This window comes from Salvelinus fontinalis, chromosome 12 (genome assembly GCF_029448725.1).
Source record: "Salvelinus fontinalis isolate EN_2023a chromosome 12, ASM2944872v1, whole genome shotgun sequence".
NCBI classification, from domain to species: Eukaryota; Metazoa; Chordata; class Actinopteri; order Salmoniformes; family Salmonidae; genus Salvelinus; species Salvelinus fontinalis.
The window spans coordinates 14,682,829-14,704,794 of record NC_074676.1 but is presented as its reverse complement, the minus strand read 5'-3'; the positions used below and the strand labels follow the sequence as shown (position 1 = coordinate 14,704,794).

At 41.5% G+C, this 21,966-nt stretch overlaps 1 protein-coding gene across 2 annotated transcripts in view; it reads left to right on the top strand.

Moving 5' to 3' along the window:
- Positions 1–3,013: 3,013 nt before the first annotated feature.
- btbd11b (BTB (POZ) domain containing 11b) overlaps positions 3,014–21,966 on the top strand; it is a 134,008-nt gene continuing 115,055 nt past the window's right edge. For both annotated transcript variants that reach the window (XM_055939838.1, XM_055939837.1), the window contains exon 1: positions 3,014–4,125. In XM_055939838.1, coding sequence (XP_055795813.1) covers positions 3,258–4,125 — 868 coding nt within the window. In that variant the 5' untranslated portion in view covers positions 3,014–3,257. The remainder of the gene's footprint in view (positions 4,126–21,966) is intronic.

Genomic DNA, 21,966 nt, shown 5'->3' with positions numbered 1-21,966 from the left:
GTATTTACGTTAAAATGCCGTCATTTCAAAATGGATTCAAACCAAATAACTATTCTTGCCTAGATATTATGCATGCAGAATTTCAGATGCAGAATTTCAGATGTGATCAGATTTCAATCAAAAACGTATCAGCAAAGATCATAAGGTAGCCTAAACACCTTAAAAGAAGAAACCAATTGTCACACCATATTGCATTAGTAGGGCTTACACTTTAATTACATTGTCCTGAAGCATGAGGTGTGAAAACATCATGTGGATGATGATTGTGTGAAACAATTACAAACTGTAGTAGTTTTTATTCATGAGACAAGGGATGGGTGGGTAGTTGGGTGAGGAAACATGCCGTTTGAATATCTAGACACTAGATTGTAATATGCAATAACAACACACCATCTTTAGTAGCATACATTAGGCTGCATATAGTATAGTTGATAATCATTTTATGAAGGAAAAGTTCAATGACAACATGACTGTGTGAACTTTGAATATGTAAAATAATAAGGGAATCTCTTTATAGTAGCCTAAGTCTTCCTAGTCTGGAAATGTGTGGTGAGGCTAGATCTTTGACATAATGATTGAGGTTTGCAAACTGAGCACCAGGGTTCAGTGTTGCTCCAGGGATAAGCAGCACACAACTTCAGCACAAAATGTACCAACAATACTCTCCTCAATCAAATTAAAATCAAATCAATGTAATTTGTCACATACACAGTTTACAGAAGGTGGGAAAGGTGCAGTGAAATGCTTATGTGCTAGATCTTTAACAATGCAGTACATCAGTCAATAATAACAATAAAAAGAGTCAAGGAAAAAAGAACAAGTAATAGAAGCGGTAGTATGCATCGTAATAATAGACTGTATAGAAATATAAAGTGGGTAGTAGTGTCTTGGTCGCGCAGTTGAATAAATAGTATATAATAGAACAACAGAGTTGACTGTTGTGTGTGTGTGTGTGTGTGTGTGTGTGTGTGTGTGTGTGTGTGTGTGTGTGTGTGTGTGTGTGTGTGTGTGTGTGTGTGTGTTCAATCCCACAGATGTCAACAGTGCCCCATATCAGGACCAATTAAAGTTAGTTGAGAAAGTCTATGTCCCAATTATCTGTCTTTCCTTCCAAAGTGTGCACTGGTTTACTTCCCCTCACTGATTTGAAAATAAATGACTGGTATAAGAAATATGGTGGAACATTTGCCTGGCTACGCTTCCACATCGCTACGGCCAAGTGACGCTTCTCCACGATGAGTCTGGATTTGCCTCCCTCCCCGACGATTTTTAGAATGCAAAGACATTCTGCCCGTTCGTATTGGTCCCAGAAACCTGATAGCGTCAAAGACAGTACAGTATGAAGATAGGCTAAAACTGCTTCTCCAGTAGAAATCCCCAATCACACTTGTAGATGATGTCATGGCGACGTTGGCTAGCTAAGCTCATGGGTAGAAACACGTCATCGTGTCTAACGGTCGCCTCGCATCGAACTGCGCATGTGCAGGCCATCAAATCAAATGCACTCCGTTGATATAAAGTTATTTTTTACAAAAATGAAAATGTGTCAGTTTGTCACTCATGAGGTTGGAGTAATAACAACTTCAACTACTGAAGACATTGGCTGGAGTCTAGGTTGTGCCTTTAGATTTAGAAAAAAATTACAAATAAGGAAACCTTTTTCACTTCTCTCATTGACTTCTCAAACTTCTCAAGCGTTTCTGGAATTCTCTCAATATTGGGCCTCTGGGTTTAGAAACTCTGTGATGATGTTATCAACTTTGACACTCTGATTGGTTAGATTTGTTAGAGATGATCCAATTGCTGATGAATTAGTTTTGCACAACGCCCCTCATTTTGAAGTCCCACAAATGACTTCTAGGATGGCAGTTTCAGACTGAATGTATGTAGCGATCGATAGAGCAGCCAAATTAAATTCAGGGTGAGTCATCGGACAAGTGGAACATCCCACTAGCTCATGCATCAACCAATCCAATGCTTTTACATTTGTGGGAATGTACACTTCAGGAGAAAGGTGATATTAAGATGCACCCAAAGCTATCTATGGCATAGGGCTATCAATCAGCTCAGGGACATTTTCTGTTGTTACACATGTTGACATTCACAATATGTTATGTACAGGGTAACCAACCTCTCTCGCTCTCTCTCTCTTTTTCTCCCTCTCTCTTATACATGCAGTTTGTGTGTGCCTGTAAAATTATAATTTTCAGCCTGTCAAAGGCTCTAACCACACACATGCGCGTGCGCATACACACACGCACACACACAGTCAATCAAATGATGCATCTTTAGCATTTGATGCAGTATAACGTACGACCTTGACAAAGAATGCAGATGTCTTCCTATCAATGAGCTCTCGCTATCCCCATGTAAGGGACGCAGACCACAGAGAGGGGATACATTATGCATGTCATCCATTATTAATAGTCTTGAGTCATGTTACCATCATTACTGCCAGAAGAAAATATATAAGGGACTTAACTATCCATAGAATGACACATTTGCTGCACTATGTGGATAACCACATTATCCAGTTTATCCAGTCCATTAGAATCAGACCATTAGCAATGATGTTTGAACTCATGTTCAAATTACAGCAAATGAAAGGACTGTGGTATTCCTCTGCCCAGGCATTGCTGATGCATGCCAGATCTTACAACACTTGGATAGGTATTTTAGGTATAAGCTACCCACGTCATATATTATATCAATCTGTCACTCAATGACACAATCGATGAAGTAGCACGCAACCATTGGTTGATGCAGGGGAACTCAACCATAGCTTATTTTATGAAGTTATATTTTCCAATATAAGATAACAAAAAATTAAGAATATTACATTAAAAATAATTCTATATGTACTTAATATTCACTTCTCCTATGGGCTGTACATTGAACTGAGTAGCCTAATGTAAATTAATAGTTGGAGGCGGTCCTAATTCAAAAACTCAGTTTTCCCGAGAGTGTATTGGCCGTTTAAAGCGCTCCATTCTCCATAGCCCCGCCTCCATCTATCAGGCTCTTACTGCGTAAAATACAGACCACTAGCTGCACGAAGTGCTACGATGCAACGACTTTGAAGTTTTAGTTTGGACTGGGGAATAGCAAGTTGATGTTTTTTCAATGAAGGCAACAGGATAAAAGGTTTACTCTTCAGAATACATTGCACTAGGGCTTTAATTGCATTAATTTTATTTTATTAGGCGACGTTTTGTGCCATTAATTCCAAAGCCCTCTTTACAGTATGAGGTGCAGTTATGGCAAGGAGTAGTAATAAGTCAGTTACGAGGACCCTGGAGGATTTGACGCTTGATTCGGGTTATGGTGGAGCAGCGGACTCCTTCAGGTCTTCCAGTGCTTCACTGTGCTGTTCCGAGGCACATATACCGTATGCGCATGGGGCGAATTTCTGGCATTTAACTGACTCCATGCACAGTCGCCACAACAGCCTAGACACTGTCAACACCGTCCTGGTCGAAGACGCCGAGAACCTGGAGTGCTTCGGACAGTGCGCTAAACTACCCGAGCTAGAGGACGTGCCATGGAGCCTCGGGGAAGTAGAGAGCGCACTAAACAAGGACGCAGAGTTGAGACTAGGGGTCGTGTCACAGGAGATCCTGGCTAGGCTCTCGGTCCTCATCAGCCGTGCGCTCGTGAGGGTCGCGAAGGAAGCGCAGCGCCTGAGTTTGCGCTATGCCAAATGCACCAAATATGAGATTCAAAGTGCCGTTAAGGTTGTCATGTCTTGGACTGTCTCTGTGAACTGCATCACAGCGGCACTCAGTGCATTGTCCATGTACAACATGAGCACCGAGGACAAGTTCAGCCGCGGAAAGTCGCTCCGGTGCGGACTCATTTTCAACGTGGGGAAGTTCTTCAGGTGGATGGTGGACAGCCGGGTTGCGGTGAGGATCCACGAGCACGCGGCCATCTACCTGACAGGGTGCATGGAGAGTCTTTTCCGAGAGGTGTACGCACGGGCACTGCGCAGCGCACTCGTGGAAAAAGATAATGGAATCCCTAAGTTCACAGTCGAGTCCCTCGAACAGGCCATCAACAACGACTCGGAGTTATGGGGGTTCCTGCAGCAATATCAACACCTCATTTGTGGGAAGAATGCGAGTGGTAAGTTGTGTACCTGATAAGTTCTGTGACGCATCAACCTTGCGCGTAATTGTAACGTATTATTTGTTATTGTGCCAAAAACAGTGAAGTGATATCACCGGCTGTAATATAGTCATTATCAATTTAGCAGTTCACTCTCGCATACAACATTTGCGTTGGACAGGGATGGAGGGATAATCATGACCTCACATATGAATTATGTATTTGTTCCCGTGTCTGCCTGACGTGTCAGGATCATCCTGGGTCCTGGGTAACTTCATTGTTGAGTAACTGTATTCAAATGTCCTATGCTGACGTACAAGCATAGAGGGGCCCCAACAGACACTGACGTTACATGCTTTCGCAATGGCTGTTTCTCAACAACAACAAACAAATCTAATTTCAACATAAGCTCTTGCCTTCAGACTTCTCCATTGGTCTTCCATGCTGCAATATATTTAATCAGTTGTGATCTAATGTAATAATAACCTAATGTAATAACAGGCTTTATTACATCTGTGATATATGTGTCTGTGGCTCCATACTTCAACAAGGTTATGTAATACAAAGCCCCAGGGCAAGTGTTATCATGGGTTATTCTGAGTGATGTGAATGGGACTGAGTTGAAGACAGAGGAGAGGACCCTACTGATGCTGTTTTAAAGAGAGCTAAGGGGTAGGAGAAAGAGCACAGGTCAAATGGCTCAATGTACTGCCAGTGGTCCTTAGCACATCATCACACCCATTACAGTTGTGACAAGCGAAGACCTCAAATGCACTGTGCCTAACTGTAGAAGGTTATGTAGCCTACCTCACAGCATTCTCATTTCCAATGTCTAACGATATTTCACATATCTGAGTGATGGTTGACCTTTTAACCGAATGCTAACCGGAACCCCTCGTATTGTTCCAGCCATTCTCTCTCTGCCTAGTAGGAGTAATTGAGGTGATTATTCCAGTATTATGGCAATGTTGGCCTCTCTCTTAGACTCAGTATGCATATCTTTATAGCATCTCTACTGCAACCAGAGCTATTTTCCTGCGCTGGTGATTTTCATAAACAGAACTCCAAATCCATTGTGGTGATTAAATCTCCATGTTTCTTTTGCATTTAGTATGACTCCCCCTCCCTGTCCCCGCCCACCACTCCCCTCTTCATCCATCCCCTCCTCACCTTCTCTCTAAAGCCATAGAGTGGCCCCCTGTGCTGGCAGAGTGGGCTCCTTGGTCAGAGAGAGGGTATTTGTCCTGCAAGTTAGAGTGTATTTGTTATAGGGACCAGAGTTCTTCCTGACCATGCAATCTGATCAGGGAAAACTCTTGGCCTTATAGGCTAAGGTCTCAGAGGGCCTTGTCAGGTCATGTGGTCAGTAAATACTACCAGAAGCTAGTTTTAGTTAACATCTTACTATTCAAATGTCCAAGATCAAGATAGCAGCATGTTATAGCAAAAGAAAACCAGCTGTCATTCATTGAAAATAGCTATTATAAAGAGCTATTATTTTATAATCCTTTACATTTCCCACTTTCCAGTGTGAAATAAAGGCGTATTGATGAAGTGTATGTGGTAAGCATTTTATGTCATGGGAGCCATTGGAACACCACAGGGACCATTACCTCTACCACCACCACCACAGGGACCATTCCCCCTACCACCACCACCACCACAGGGACCATTCCCTCTACCACCACCACAGGGACCAATACCCCTGCCACCACCACCACCACAGGGACTATTACCCCTACCACCACCACCACAGGGACCATTCCCCCTACCACCACCACCACAGGGACCATTACCCCTACCACCACCACCACAGGGACCATTACCCCTACCACCACCACCACAGGGACCATTACCCCTACCACACACTACTTCTACTTACACAACTACTATCCTAACTATCCTATTCCTTCCCCCTGTTCTCACGTTTACTGAGCTACTACCCACTGGGCACAGACGACAGTTCATAGTTAGTTTTCAACAAAAATTGTTACCATGTAATTGGATTTAGGTTGCGTGAAAAAAAGACGAAATGCCCTCATGTTGATGACTTTCTGCAAATCCAATAGATTTTGCCTAGTGGGTAGCTGTTCTCCATTGGCACATCAGGCATATGGCAACCCTGGCCCTCCCCTCCGACCAGCCTGGTCTCATAGACTAAACATAACATAGTAAATGTAAATCCGGGACACTCAAATTAGTATGATATGTTACGTTTGGTATGGTTACATAAGACAGGTTAGTTAAGGCAAAAACTAATAGGGTGGTTGATCAGGGTGGATGGGTAGTTTAGCAACCCAAAGGTTGTGTGTTCGAATCTCATCACGGACAACTTTTGCATTTGAGCTAATTAGAAACTTTGTTACTTACTACTTTTTTCTACTTTGCAACTCCTTAGCATGTTAGCTAACCCTTCCCCTAACCTTACCCCTTTAACTTAACTCCTAACCTTAATCCCTAGCCTAGCTAGCGTTAGCCACTTCGTTAAAGTTAGTGTTAGCTGTCTAGATAACTAGCTAATGTTAGCCACAACAAATTGTAATTCGTAACATATCATACAAACTGCAGTTCATAACATATCATACGAAATGGATGGACATCCACAAATTAATACATACCAGGCGAAGCCTAACATATCCTACTAATTGGAGTGTCCCTGACTTACATTGACAATGTTATGTCTACCCATGGGTCCACGTTGCTCCCACACACCTCAAGGGTTGATTTCAGCAGATACTGCTTCTGTATTCTGCTTAGGTGTTGGGTTCCCCTCTCTGCCTTTGGTATCCTGTCAAATTGTTCTGAGAACATTGAGAAATGTTCTTCTATGGGAATTTCAGTACTTTAGCATAACGTTTCCTCAGTGGTGGAAAAAGTACCCAATTGTCATACTTGAGTAAAAGTAAAGGTAACTTCATAAAAAAATACTAAAGTGAAAGTCACCCAGTAAAATACTACTTCAGTAAGTCTAAAAGTTTTTGGTTTTATATCTACTTAAGTATCAAAAGTAAATGTAATTGCTAAAATATGCTTAAGTATCAAAAGTAAAAGTCAAAGTATAAATCATTTCAAATTCCTTATATTAAACAAACCGGAACGATTTTCTTGTTTTTTAAATTTACGGATAGCCAGGGGCACACTCCAACACTCACACATAATTTACAAACTAAGCATTTGTGTTTAGTGAGTCCGCCAGATCAGAGGCAGTACGGATGACCAGGCATGTTGTCTTGATAAGTTCCCTAAAATGTGCAATTTTGTCAAACAACACAGTGCCACAGATGTCTCAAGATCTGAGGGAGCGTGCAATTGGCATGCTGACTGCAGGAATGTCCACCAGAGCTGTTGCCAGAAAATGAATGTTAATTTATTTACCTTAAGCCGACTACAACGTTGTTTTAGAGAATTTGTCAGTACATCCAACCAGCCTCACAACCACATACCACCAGCCCAGGACCTCCACATCCATCTTTTTCACCTGTGAGATCGTCTGAGAACTGCCACCCGGACAACTGATGAAACTGGGTTTGCACAACCGAAGAATTTCTGCACAAATTGTCAGAAACCATCTCAGGGAAGCTCATCTGCATGCTCAACGTCCTCACCAGGGTCTTGACCGGACTGCAGTTTGTCGTCGTAACCGAATTCAGTGAGCAAAAGCTCACCTTCGATGTCACTGGCACGCTTGGGAAGTGTGCTCTTCATGGATGAATCCCAGATTCAACTGTACTGGGCAGATGGCAGACGGCGTGTAGGGCGTCATGTGCGCAAGCGGTTTGCTGATGTCAACGTTGTGAACAGAGTGCCCCATGGTGACAGTGGGATTATGGTATGGGCAAGCATAAGCTACGGACAGCAAACGCAATTGTATTTTATTGATAGCATTTTGAATGCACACAGATGCTGAGGCCCATTGTCATGCCATTCATCCGCCGCCATAACCTCATGTTTCAGCATGATAACGTATGGCCCCGTGTCGCAAGGATCTGTAAACAATTTCTAGATGCTGAAAATGTCTCAGTTCTTCCATGGCCTGCATTCTCACCAGAAATGTCACCCATTGAGCAATTTGGGATGCTCTGGATCGACATGTACGACAGAGTGTTCCAGTTCCCGCCAATATCCAGCAACTTCGCACAGCCATTGAAGAGGATGGGGACAACATTCAACAGCCTGATCAACTCTATGCAGAGGAAATGTGTCGCATAGCATGAGGCAAATGGTAGTCACACCAGATACTGACTGGTTTTCTGATCCAAGCCCCTACCTTTTTTAAAAGTGATCTGTGACCAATAAATGCATATCTGTATTCCCAGTCATGTGAAAACCATAGATTAGGGCCTAAAGAATTTATTTAAATTGACAGATTTCGTTATATGGACTGTAATTCAGTAAAACCTTTGAAAATGTTGCACGTTGCATTTATATTTTTGTTCAGTGTATATTACGTTCTCAGCATCAACAAAACTCTCTCTATCCTCTATCTTGTTAAGTGTGTTCAGGTGTGTTGGCTGTGCCCACTAATTGACCACACCTGATCTTAATGAGTGCTTGTTTCCTTTGAAATGAGGTCTGTTTAAATAGACAAAAATGAACAGCTTTGTCTGCGTAAAACAGGACACGCTAGCTCCATGCTGGTGACACAGTGGACTAATTCCACGGATTGAGAAGAGAAGTTTCTAGGTTTGAATCTCACTGTCACATAAAAAAATAAGTGTTTGCATGATTAATGCCTCAGCTAAGGAAGTTCATTTCCAAATGCCCTATCTGTGCTGGGAGTAAAAAATAAATAAAAAATAAATAAACCCAAAATAATCTAGCAGTGTTATTAAAAGTTATTAAAACATTCATAGAAAGTTTTAAGGAAGTTATTCAAAAACCTAACCTAAAATTTCTATTCTCATATCATTAATAAAACCTCCCTGGAAAACATTCAAGGAAATAAAACGTTCTCAGAACCTTCCTGGTATGTATGTAGTTCTGTCCTTGAGCTCTTCTTGTCTATTGATATTCTGTATTATGTCATTCTGTATTATGTTTCATGTTTGGTGTGGTCCCCAGGAAGAGTAGCTGCTGCTTTTTCAACAGCTAATGGGGATCCTAATAAAATACCCCAAAATTCTAAATACCTGCAACCTAAAAATAAACTTTTCCAGAACAGGCAAAATCTTTACTTCTGTTTTCAGAATGTTTAAAAAACGTTTAGTTTTACCGGTCAGGAAACATATAGCTTCCTTCCCACAACCAATGTGAAATCAAAAACATACGTTTCCACAACTTCCAAAGAACCAAATGTGCTAGCTGGGATTTCTCTACAGTGCAAGTTAGACACATGAGGCGTATTTAATTTTAGACAAGTAAATAAGATGTTTTATGTCAGTTTAGTATGCTATGTCTGGGTGTGTGTCTCTATAGTCTATGGAGACTGCAGCTGTGAGATAATGTGTAGGTTGAAGTTCCATTCAGGGGTTCCATTCAGGGCTGCTTTGTGCCTTATCCAGTATTTCCCTGTAAGATTGGTGCCTGTTGACCACAGTATGACGTGCTGTGGTAAGCATTGTGGTCCAACAGGAATGAGAGGGGTTTGCTATGGTACCAGATTGTAGCAGACCCTGTAATGTCTGGGGCTGGGATATCTGTGGCATAGAAAAACACACACATACCCACACACACACACAGTCTTGTATAACTAATCTTGTGGGGACACACAATTCAGTCCCATTCAAAATCCTATTTTCCCTAAACCTTAAAACTTAACCTTAACCCTAAACCTAACCCTAGCTCCTAACTCTAAACGTAATTCTAACACTAATTCTAACCTTAACCCTAACCCCCTTAGCATAGCATTTGATCTTGTAGGGACTAACAAACTGTCCTCATTTGATCAAATGTTTGTTTGTTTGCTATTCTTGTGGGGAATTCGACACACACACACACACACACACACACACACACACACACACACACACACACACACACACACACACATACACATACACATACACATACAAGCCCCTTGCTTAGAGAGCAGCAATGGGTTTAATAATGAGTGTAGGCAATGTTAATGTTACATGGTGTGTGGTACTGTGGTTTCACAGACATTTGAGGTGAGGAGGGATTTTTGCCAACTTTATTTCAGATGATCAGGCACTAAGACGTGATCAAAACCAGCCAACCCAGAACCCAAGGTGGAGATGGATTTAGTGTCTAAGGTTTATCTTTGACATTATTCACAGGCCATGGAGGATTTCTGAAAAACATTTAGCCGTCTCCCTTTCTCATACACTGCGTGATGACACATGCAGCTGGCAGACTGACACTAAGCACATCGCACTCTGTCTCAGTCAGATTCTATGGGAGCCAGTGCAACTGCGGAGTCACTGTGCACCAGACAGATAGACACTGAGCATAAGCACCATTGTATCCAAGAAGACCTTGGATATACATTGAGTGTACAAAACATTAAGAACACCTGCTCTTTCCAAGACATAGACTAACCAGGTGAATCTAGGTGAAAGAGCCGCCGAAGAAGGAAGACGTTTTACCCCAACCCATTGTGTTTTTCTCTTTGTTTATTTGCAATGTTTGTAACTTATTTTTTGACTTATTTTGTATATAATGTTGCCGCTACCGTCTCTTATGACCGAAAATTATTTCTGGACATCAGGACTGCGATTACTCACCACGATTACTGTGCCCAAGAACACTAAGGTAACCTGCCTAAATGAATACCGACCCGTAGCTTTGAAAGGCTGGTCATGGCTCACATCAACACCATTATCCCAGAAACCCTAGACCCACTCCAATTTCCATACCGTCCCAACAGATCCACAGATGATGCAAGCTCTATTGCACTCCACACTGCCCTTTCCCACCTGGACAAAGGAACACCTATGTGAGAGTGATATTCATTGACTACAGCTCAGCGTTCAACACCATAGTGCCCTCAAAGCTCATCAATAAGCTAAGGAACCTGGGACTAAACACCTCCCTCTGCAACTGGATCCTGGACTTCCTGATGGGCAGCCCCCAGGTGGTAAGGGTAGGTAACAACACATCCGTCACACTGATCCTCAACACAGGGGCCCCTCATGGGTGCATGCTCAGTTCCCTCCTGTAGTCCTTGTTCACTCACGACTGCAGGGCCAGGCACGACTCTAACACCATCATTAAGTTTGCCGATGACACAACAGTGAAAGGCCTGATCACTGACAACGACGAGACAGCCTATAGGGAGGAGGTCAGAGACCTGGCTGTGTGGTGCCAGGACAACAACCTATCCCTCAATGTGATCAAGACAAAGGAAATGATTGTGGACAACAGGAAAAAGAGGACCGAGCACACCCCCATTCTCATCGACGGGGCTGTAGTGGAGCAGGTTGAGAGTTTCAAGTTCCTTGGTGTCCACATTACCAAAAAACTAACATGGTCCAAACACACCAAGACAGTCGTGAAGAGGGCACAACAAAACCTATTCCCCCGCAGGAGACTGAAAAGATTTGGCATGGGTCCCCAGATCCTCAAAAGGTTCTACAGCTGCACTATCGAGAGCATCCTGACTGGTTGCATCACTGCCTGGTATGGCAACTGCTTGGCCTTCAACCGCAAGGCACTACAGAGGGTAGTGCGAATGACCCAGTACATCCCTGGGGCCAAGCTTCCTTCCATCCAGGACCTCTATACCAGGCGGTGTCAGAGGAAGGCCCTAAAAATTGTCAAAGACTCCAGCCACCCTAGTCATAGACTGTTCTCTCTGCTACCGCATGACAAGCGGTACCGGAGCACCAAGTCTATGTCCAAACGGCTTCTAATCAGCTTCTACCCCCAAGCCATAAGACTCCTGAACACCTAATCAAATGGCTACCCATACTATTTGCATTGACCCCCCCTCTTTTACACCGCTGCTACTCTCTGTTGTTACCATCTATGCATAGTCACTTTAATAACTCTACATACATGTACATATTACATCAACTAACCTGTACCCCTGCACATTGACTCTGTACCGGTACCCCACCCCTGTATGTAGTCTTGCTATTGTTATTTTACTGCTGCTCTTTAATTAGTTGTTACTTTTATTTCTTATTCTTATCCATATTTTTTTTAACTGCATTTTTGGTTAGGGGCTCTAAGAAAGAATATCACTGTAAGGTCTACTACACCTGTTGTATTCGGCGCATGTGACTAATACAATTTGATTTGATTTGAATGCTATGATCCCATATTGATGTCACTTGTTAAATTCACATCAGTATAGAGGAAAGGGAGGAGACAGGTTAAGGATTTTTAAGCCTTGAGACATTTGGGACATGGATTGTGTATGTGTGCCATTCAGAAGGTGAATGGGCAGGACAACATATTTAACTGCCTTTGAATGGGGTATTGTAGTAGGTGCCAGGAGCACTGGTTTGTGTCAAGAACTGCAACGCTGCTGGGGTTTTCACGCTCAACAGTTTCCCATGTGTATCAAGAATGGTCCACCACCTAAAGGACATCCAGCCAACTTGACACAACTGTGGAAAGCATTGGAGTCAACATGGGTCAGCATCCCTGTGGAAAGCTTTCAACATCTTGTAGAGTCCATGCCCTGGCGAATTGAGGCTGTTCTAAGGGCAAAAGCGGGAGTTGCAGCTCAATATTAGGAAGGTGTTCTTAATGTTTTGTACACTCAGTGTATAATCCTATGAAAAACCTGCAGTCTGCAGTGCTATACCAGCAAGCAAGTAAATGCAATAGGGAGACCACATTAGTTATCCCCCAGGGATTTGAAACATCGGAGAGCATCCTAACTCCACTAAAGTAAAATTCTGACTTAGTCTCCCATTGATATCGCATTGATACCCATTGACTAATTTAGGATTCGACCCATAGTGAATGGCTCATGGTGTGTGGAAAATCTGGATTGTTTTTAGAGAGGCTTTGGCATGATGAAGTAAACAACCGATCAGTACTTCTGAATATAGCTGGAGGGAGTCAGGGTCCACAATGCCGATTAGTCAGACAAAGCTGTGCTGTCACACACACTCATTCTCTATAGGCTTGCTGCTAGTGATTACTCCTGTAGCTTGGAGGCTCTGTCTAGTTCCGCATGTAGACAGGTATTTTGGTTAAAATTGTTGTGCATAAAAATAAATTACATTAACTTACTTATATTATATCTTTTAAACAGAATATAGCCAACAATATAATTTTTTATGATATCATTTACTTTTTACTACAATGTTGCTTTAGGCTTATTGCCAGTGACAATGTGTATTTCATCTTACTGAGGCCTGTAGGAAAGAGAGGAGCACATATTTTCTCAGATATTGCGGCATGTTGGGGCAAGACTCTAGGTTTCTGCTCCTTGATTCATGATAAGTGAACCACGAACAATGGTTCTCAGTAATGTTCGTACACACACACACACACACACACACACACACACACACACACACACACACACACACACACACACACACACACACACACACACACACACACACACACACACACACACACACACACACACACTCTCTCTCTCGTATTTCGGGTATGTTTGTTTCCCTCAACAAACACCAGATTTAGTCAGATAAGACCTCTAATCTGGTTAAAGATCAACATCAACAGAAAGGCTTCCAGGCAGAGTTGTGGACTGGAGCAACGTTTTCTCAAATTTTTCTCATCACTCATCACATCAATTTTGCTGAGCGCAAACTTGAACATTGTGCAAATTGAGGCTGTACCCGCTCTAAGTTACAGTTTTAACAGTGACCATGTAGGATACTGTGGCTATTAGATCATAATGTAGGCCTACCAGAGTGGCCTACCATCAAAAACAATGGAGAAAATGCATCCCATCACATTTTAACATGGAAATAGCTGTTCTATCATTCAGCCTACCGAAGCAGCCAATGTGAGTTGTTCAGTGTTTGCTTACATTCCATGAGACTTTTGAAAAAAACATGCAGGGCTTGACATTAACCTGGTGATCCACTTGTCCTTCAGACAAGACGGTGACTTGAATTGTTGTTGTGTTGTTTGATGTAGAGGTCGACCGATTAATCGGAATGGCCGATTAATTAGGGCAGATTTCAAGTTTTCAATCGGAAATCAGTATTTTTGGACACCGATTTGGCCAATTTAAAAAATATATATTTTCTTTACACCTTTATTTAACTAGGCAAGTCAGTTAAGAACACATTCTTAATTTCAATGACGGCCTAGGAACGGTGTTCAGGGGCAGAACAACAGATTTTTACCATGTCAGCTCAGGGATTCAATCTTGCAACCTTACGGTTAACTAGTCCAACACTCTAGTCCAACGCCTTACATTGCACTCCACAAGGAGCCTGCCTGTTACGCGAATGTAGTAAGAAGCCAAGGTAAGTTGCTAGCTAGCATTAAACTTATCTTATAAAAAACAATCAATCCTAATCACTAGTTAACTACACATGGTTGATGATACTACTAGTTTATCTAGCGTGTCCTGCGTTGCATATAATCGATGCGGTGCGCATTCGCGAAAAATGACTGTCGTTGCTCCAACGTGTACCTAACCTTAAACATCAATGCCTTTCTTAAAATCAATGCACAAGTATATATTTTTAAACCTGCATTTTTAGTTAATATTGCCTGCTAACATGAATTTATTTTAACTAGGGAAATTGTGTCACTTCTCTTGCAACAGAGTCAGGGTATATGCAGCAGTTTGGGCCGCCTGGCTCATTGCGAACTGTGTGAAGACTATTTCTTCCTAACAAAGGCAGCCAACTTCACCAAACGGGGGATGATTTAACAAAAGCGCATTTGCGAAAAAAGCACAATCGTTGCACGACTGTACCTAACCATAAACATCAATGCCTTTCTTAAAATCAATACACAGAAGTATATATTTTTAAACCTGCATATTTAGCTAAAAGAAATCCAGGTTAGCAGGCAATATTAACCAGGTGAAATTGTGTCACTTCTCTTGCGTTCATTGCACGCAGAGTCAGGGTATATGCAACAGTTTGGGCCGCCTGGCTCGTTGCGAACTAATTTGCCAGAATTTTACGTAATTATGACATAACATTGAAGGTTGTACAATGTAACAGCAATATTTAGACTTATGGATGCCACCCGTTAGATAAAATACGTAACGGTTCCGTATTTCACTGAAAGAATAAACGTTTTGTTTTCGAAATGATAGTTTCCGGATTCGACCATATTATTGACCAAAGGTTCGTATTTCTGTGTGTTATTATGTTATAATTAAGTCTATGATTTGATATTTGATAGAGCAGTCTGACTGAGCGATGGTAGGCAGCAGCAGGCTCGTAAGCATTCATTCAAACAGCACTTTCGTGCGTTTTGCCAGCAGCTCTTCGCAATGCTTCAAGCATTGCGCTGTTTATGACTTCAAGCCTATCAACTCCCGAGATTGGGCTGGTGTAATCGATGTGAAATGGCTAGCTAGTTAGCGGGGTGCGCGCTAATAGTGTTTCAATTGGTGACGTCACTCGCTCTGAGACTTGGAGTAGTTGTTCCCCTTGCTCTGCAAGGGCCGCGGCTTTTGTGAAGTGATGGGTAAGGATGCTTCGAGGGTGGCTGTTGTCAATGTGTCCCTGGTTCGAGCCCAGGTAGGGGTGAGGAGAGGGACGGAAGCTATACTGTTACACTGGCAATACTAAAGTGCCTATAAGAACATCCAATAGTCAAAGGTATATGGAATACAAATGGTATAGAGAGAAATAATCCTATAATTCCTATAATAACTACAACCTAAAACTTCTTACCTGGGAATATTGAAGACTCATGTTAAAAGGAACCACCAGCTTTCATATGTTCTCATGTTCTGAGCAAGGAACTTAAACGTTAGCTTTTTTACATGGCACATATTGCACTTTTACTTTCTTCTCCAACACTTTGTTTTTGCATTATTTAAACCAAATTGAACATGTTTCATTATTTATTTGAGGCTAAATAGATTTTATTGATGTATTATATTAAGTTAAAATAAGTGTTAATTCAGTATTGTTGTAATTGTCATTGTTACAAATAAATAAATACAAATCGGACGATTAATCGGTGTCGGCTTTTTTTGGTCCTCCAATAATCGGTATCGGCGTTGAAAGATCATAACCGGTCAACCTCTAGTTTGATGCAAGAAACCACTTTACAAATTATAATGCATTATTATTCCCATACCATTATTACAGAGAATCAGATAAATTATGCTACCTTCTGCCTATTGGCAACTTAGCTTATTCAAGCCTTTCTCAAAATACAACACTGACACTTTAAGACAAAAGAAGCTTTTTACCTGACCTGCTTTTCAAAGATGTCTAGAAATGTACATGTTTTGTGCTCTTGTAGGAAGTAATCACTCCCCTATTGCTGACTACAAATGATCTATAACTGGGCTAATAATTCACTAACTAGCAAAGGATATGAACAAAATGTGCACACGTGGCTACATGCATCTTTCGCTTCAATCTCAAAATAAGCGCATCTACTCACGACTGCTCATACTGTAAGCACAGTCCAGTTCAAAGTAAATGGCACAGATCCATGTATGGCAATGGTCTATTTGCATATAGGCCTATTTGCAGCTCTGATTGTTTATGCCGCCCCGGTCTGTGTAGAGTATGGGCTGAGTAGTGCTTGTCAATGCATTATAATCCTACTTCGATGTGTTCTTCCTACAACAAAATCTCTTTCATACTTCGTTTTGTTTCGCTATGTTGCATTGAAAGTGGCTAATATTGCATTGTTTTGATCACAATCACAAGTAAAGGGAAACGTTAATTGTTTATCAGGGAAAGGTTAATCAGGGAAAACTTTAGAAGAGTGGTCATCAACCTGTTCTGAGTCAAGATCACTTTCTGAGTCAAAATGCAAGTCAAATTTTTTTCAGCTTGACTTAAAAAAAGTTAAGCATATGCACCATTAACCAATTAAAAACAGTACTGTAACAATGAGGTTTGTACAGTAAGCTATAGGCCCAATAAATTATCACTGCATATTGGCTTTGCTTGAATTGCCCTACCAATGCATTGTATTTTGGGCCATTTAAAAAAATATATATTTCTAAATTTGAGATACTGGTAATATATCCGTTGTTGTATTACTTGTGAGGTACAGCTGAGTGAGCATACATTGAAATACACTGAACAAAAATATAAACGCAACAGGTAAAGTGTTGGAACCATGTTTCATGAACTGAAATAAAAGATCCCAGAAATGTTCCGTACGTATGACAAGCTTATTTCTCTCACATTTTGTGCACACATTCCTTTATATCCCTGTTAGTGAGCATTTCTCATTTGCCAAGATAATCCATCCACCTGACAGGTGTGGCATATAAAGAAGCTGATTAAACAGCATGATCATTACACAGGTACACCTTGCAATGTGGACAATAAAAGGCCACTCTAAAATGTGCAGTTTTGTCACACAACACAATGCCACAGATGTGTCAAGTTTTGAGGGAGCGTGCAATTGGCATGCTGACTCTAGGAATGCCCAACCGAGCTGTTGCCAGATAATTGAATGTTCATTTCTCTACCATAAGCCGTCTCCAATGTTGTTTTAGAGAATTTAGCAGTACGTCCAACCAGCCTCACAACCGCAGACCATGTGTATGGCGTCATTTGGGCGAGCGGTTTGTAAACAGAGTGCCCCATGGTGGTGGTGGGCATAAGCTACGGACAACGAACACAATTGCATTTTATCGATGGCAATTTGAATGCACAAACATATGGTGACGATATCCTGAGGCCCATTGTGACGCCCATTTTCTTGTGACCAACAGATGCATATCTGTTTTCCCAGTCATGTGAAATCTGTAGATTAGGGCCTAATTTATTTATTTGTGTTAAACGTGTTGAATACAAAGTGTTGACAGTGCTGAGTAAGACCTCACTCATAAAACAGTAGCGCTTTGCTGTATTCATTGACAGTCTCTATAATCATGGTTTTAAACATTTTGAAATCTCACAGTATCAACTTTGCTGTAGCTTTCTTTTATGCCTGCTACATTACTGCAGACACAGTCATTTGAGCCATCCGATTCGCCAGTGGTATACCTATAGTTCACTTGATTTGCTCTCTGGGCCCGCTGGGAATGCAACGTTTCAGACAGCAAGAAATGGTTCAAAATGGCAACAGTTCGCCTACCCAGCACGCAGAACAGGCAGCTGAATCAGGTGCACCTAACGGCCAACAGCCCGCACATGTGCAGTTTAGATCACTTTTTTTTCTTTACAGAGCACATTGATAACAGGTTGTTAAGCAACATTTTTTTGTTTGTCCAGACCATAGAGAGCATATTAAATTAGTATTACTGTTCTAATTCCTAATCATAATGTCTAAATTCTCAAAGTAAATACTGCAAGTCCTTAGTCCCCTCCCCGATTTCATCGCGGGGTACAATTATTACGGTGCACCATAGACGCAACTCTTCACTTGCGCTCTACAAACTCCCGCCAGTGGAGAGTGCTTTGTTCTCTTGTTGAAATGTTTGCTGTTGCTTTCACACGTTTAAATGCGTATGTGGTAAATCAATAATTGCTAGCGTTTCATCATTCCATCTCTGTACCGTTTATTACAACACTTAGGCATTTCTGTTTCATGTTTGATATGAAACATTTTAATTCAGGGAGACAACTTTGGTTTTAGAAGTGGGAGGATAATCGTTTTTTAAAATCCAGTCTGATAAACAGCCTACGCGACCCCTCGGAGTCATCCGCATGGGCCTAAAGCACACCGATCCTTGTTTTGTAGCACATTCCAATGCTAAAACTGGGGGAGAGAAAAATGTATGTCCACCCCATCCCCAGTGAAAGTTGCGCCCTTGTTTTCAATTATTATTTCTTACCGTCTTAGTGGGTGGGATATTTAATGTGCACATGAACGTTTGCAAGACTCATGAGGTATTTGTATTTAATTCAATGTACGGTTTCCTTTGTTTGTATTTCCCGGGTTATGTCGATAGTTTGTTCATAGTTCCGTGTGTAAGTGTCCTATGTCTCTGTCATTCTGGTTGTGCTTAATAGCGCGCCATCCTTTGGAGTCAGTACGTTGAAAAAGAGACAATTATTGTTCCATGTATGAATGGTGATGACATATTTAATAATCAATGTCTGATTAAGAGGAATGTAACAATGGATGTGGAAATCGCATTTTACATTGCAATTGCCAATTAGGTAATTGTATGGTCCTGGGCGGTGCATATGTACCTGGTTGAGCTACTGTTAAACATATTCGATTTGTTTTTTCAAGAGGAGGCTGTGCGGTCTTTCCCTCTAAGGCTGCATCTACACAGGCAGCCCAATTCTGATATTTTCCCCACTAATTGGTCTTTTGACCAATCATATTAGATATTTTCACATCATATTTTTTTCGAAGCTAATCTGATCAGTCAAAAGACCAATTAGTGAAAAGAATATCAGAATTGGGTTGCCTGTGTAAACACAGCCCATCGGTATCCGTTCAGATAGGAAAGGTTAAGACTGATACAGAGGCTAATTCTTTTGGGCTATTGCCTATGTATATTTGGTAAATCTACTTGCATATTTTGTATGACCTGTGCTTTTCAATGGTGATAGCTTGGTAGTCCTGCACTTTCATTATTGGAACACCAAGACTTGAGCATCCGCACTCTGAGCACTTCAACCTGCCTTGCCTTCTGCTGATTTCATGCCCTTACCACTGCTACAAGATCCCTATTTTACAATTACACAATCAAAACATGTTGTAGATAGAATAATGAAAATGGCTGTTTGGTAGCCTCAAGAAATAGACAAAGATTTGTACTTGAACAAGTCGTTGCATGTATAGATACATTTTTTTACTTGACTTGAAACTTGACTTGAAAAAACTTGACTCGACTTGACTTGCTCTTAGAACGCACGACTTGGACTTGACTCGAGATTCGACTTGTTTTACTTGGGACTCGACTTTAGACTCTGATCTTGTGACTTGAGACTTGCTTATGGCTCGAATAATAGTGACTTGGTCCCACCTCTGGTTCCGGGATACCAATAGATCGTCTTGATTACAACAAATTCACCATCCTATTTCTAACCATTGAGAGAAACAGTGAGGACCTGCAATGCCAGCCCAATACCCATTACTACATAATACACCATAGGTTCAGTTCCATACAATTAGACCCGATTCACTCTCTCCTTAGTGTCAATAGACACAATGATAATCAGAGACCCATCAAACCCATCAACAGCTATGTGATGGTTTGTGTTTGAGTGGGTAGAGAGCAGGTTATGCTTACAATCTTTAGAGCCTATGCTAATCCTAAAGTGGAACATGCTGGTGTAGCAGACTCCATTCAACCCGGACCACCGCTGCACCATCCGAGGTCAATCAGTCAGAGAATCAGGGAGTGTGTGTGTGTGTCTGTGTGGTTGTTATCTCTACAGAACACCCATGTGTTATCCAAAGATGGCTGGGATGATTTGCAATGCTAGCTAATCTATGTTCCATCATCCAGTCACTTCTAAAAGGATGCAGCTGTTTGCAGCCTTGTATTTATACTTCATGAATATGGGAGCTCAAGACTGGTTGAGAGAGTTGTAAACAGACCAATAACAACAGAGATGGTTGAAACCAATTGACTGAAATAAACATGGCGAGATACCTAATTGACACCACTGATAGGTTTAGGATAATTTACTTCATTATCATATATTTTGCTACATGCTGATGTGTTCTTAACCTTTTACTGCTTGCTGGTATGCTGGCCGATGGAAGCACTCTAGTATACACCAAGTGTACCAAACATTTCCATGACACAGACTGACCCGGTGAAAGCTATGATCCCTTATTGATGTCACTTGTTAAGTCCACTTCAATCGGTGTAAATGAAGGGGAGGAGACAGGTTAAAGAAGGATTTTTAAGAATGTGTTCTTAATGTTTTGTACATCCAGTAATCCTTGGCTATGGCACTGGGGCTCTATCCTGTGGCTTTGTGAAATAAAGGTATCAGGACACTATTATTCTAGCCTTGTGTAAATCACTTTATGTGTGCTTCCCCCGCAGAGGGGAAATAAATTACGCATCAGCTGTACAACACAGGGCCTGATGTGGTTCATATGGAAGATAAACATCTCCGCTCCAGGCATCTCACCATCTCAGAGAAATAAACATTCCCATGTGATTTCTGATTTATAGTGTTATCGTAGGTAGAGATGGTTCAGGGCACGGGGAACAACATTAAGGTAATTTATTTTACCTAGTGACGATGTCACTGTAGACATGCCCTGTGTGTACGTTTGTGTGTGTGTGTTTGTTCGAGAGAGAAAACATAAATGTTACTTTTTTTTTTCTGGGTCACTTCCTAGAGCCCAGTGGAACTGATGATTCTGCTCCCAAGGACTGCTATCCCACTGGGATAGCTATAACTGACTATAACAGCTCTGGTCCTTGCTTTAGTCAGAAAACTCCCTCCACTCTAGTCGGATGACTTCCATAAGATTACTCCTGAAAAGAGAGGATATCTCTCCGACTCCTTTCTCAGTGCATTCATGATGAGGCACCTTTGTATCATTGCTTTGATTGAGAGTATTAATTAAAGCTGAGTCGTATTATTTAAAGATCTATTGAGTTTAATTAAATTAGGCACCCAAATGAAGAAAATGAACTGAAACAGGGAGAAACTATCTGAACTTGTCCAATAATAAACACTTATTGTCTATTGGAAAATGTTTCGCTATTGTGTTCCCTAATGAATAGAACCCTGAGTTTGGGTGACCTTGTCCTGTCTTGGCTGTCTGGCAGAGGTCTAATATTACTGTCAGTCCAGACATGGAGAACTTTGCTGGGAACCCATTCCTCCCTTCAACCCTGCAGTCTGCACACTGAGACCCATAGGCCTTGGC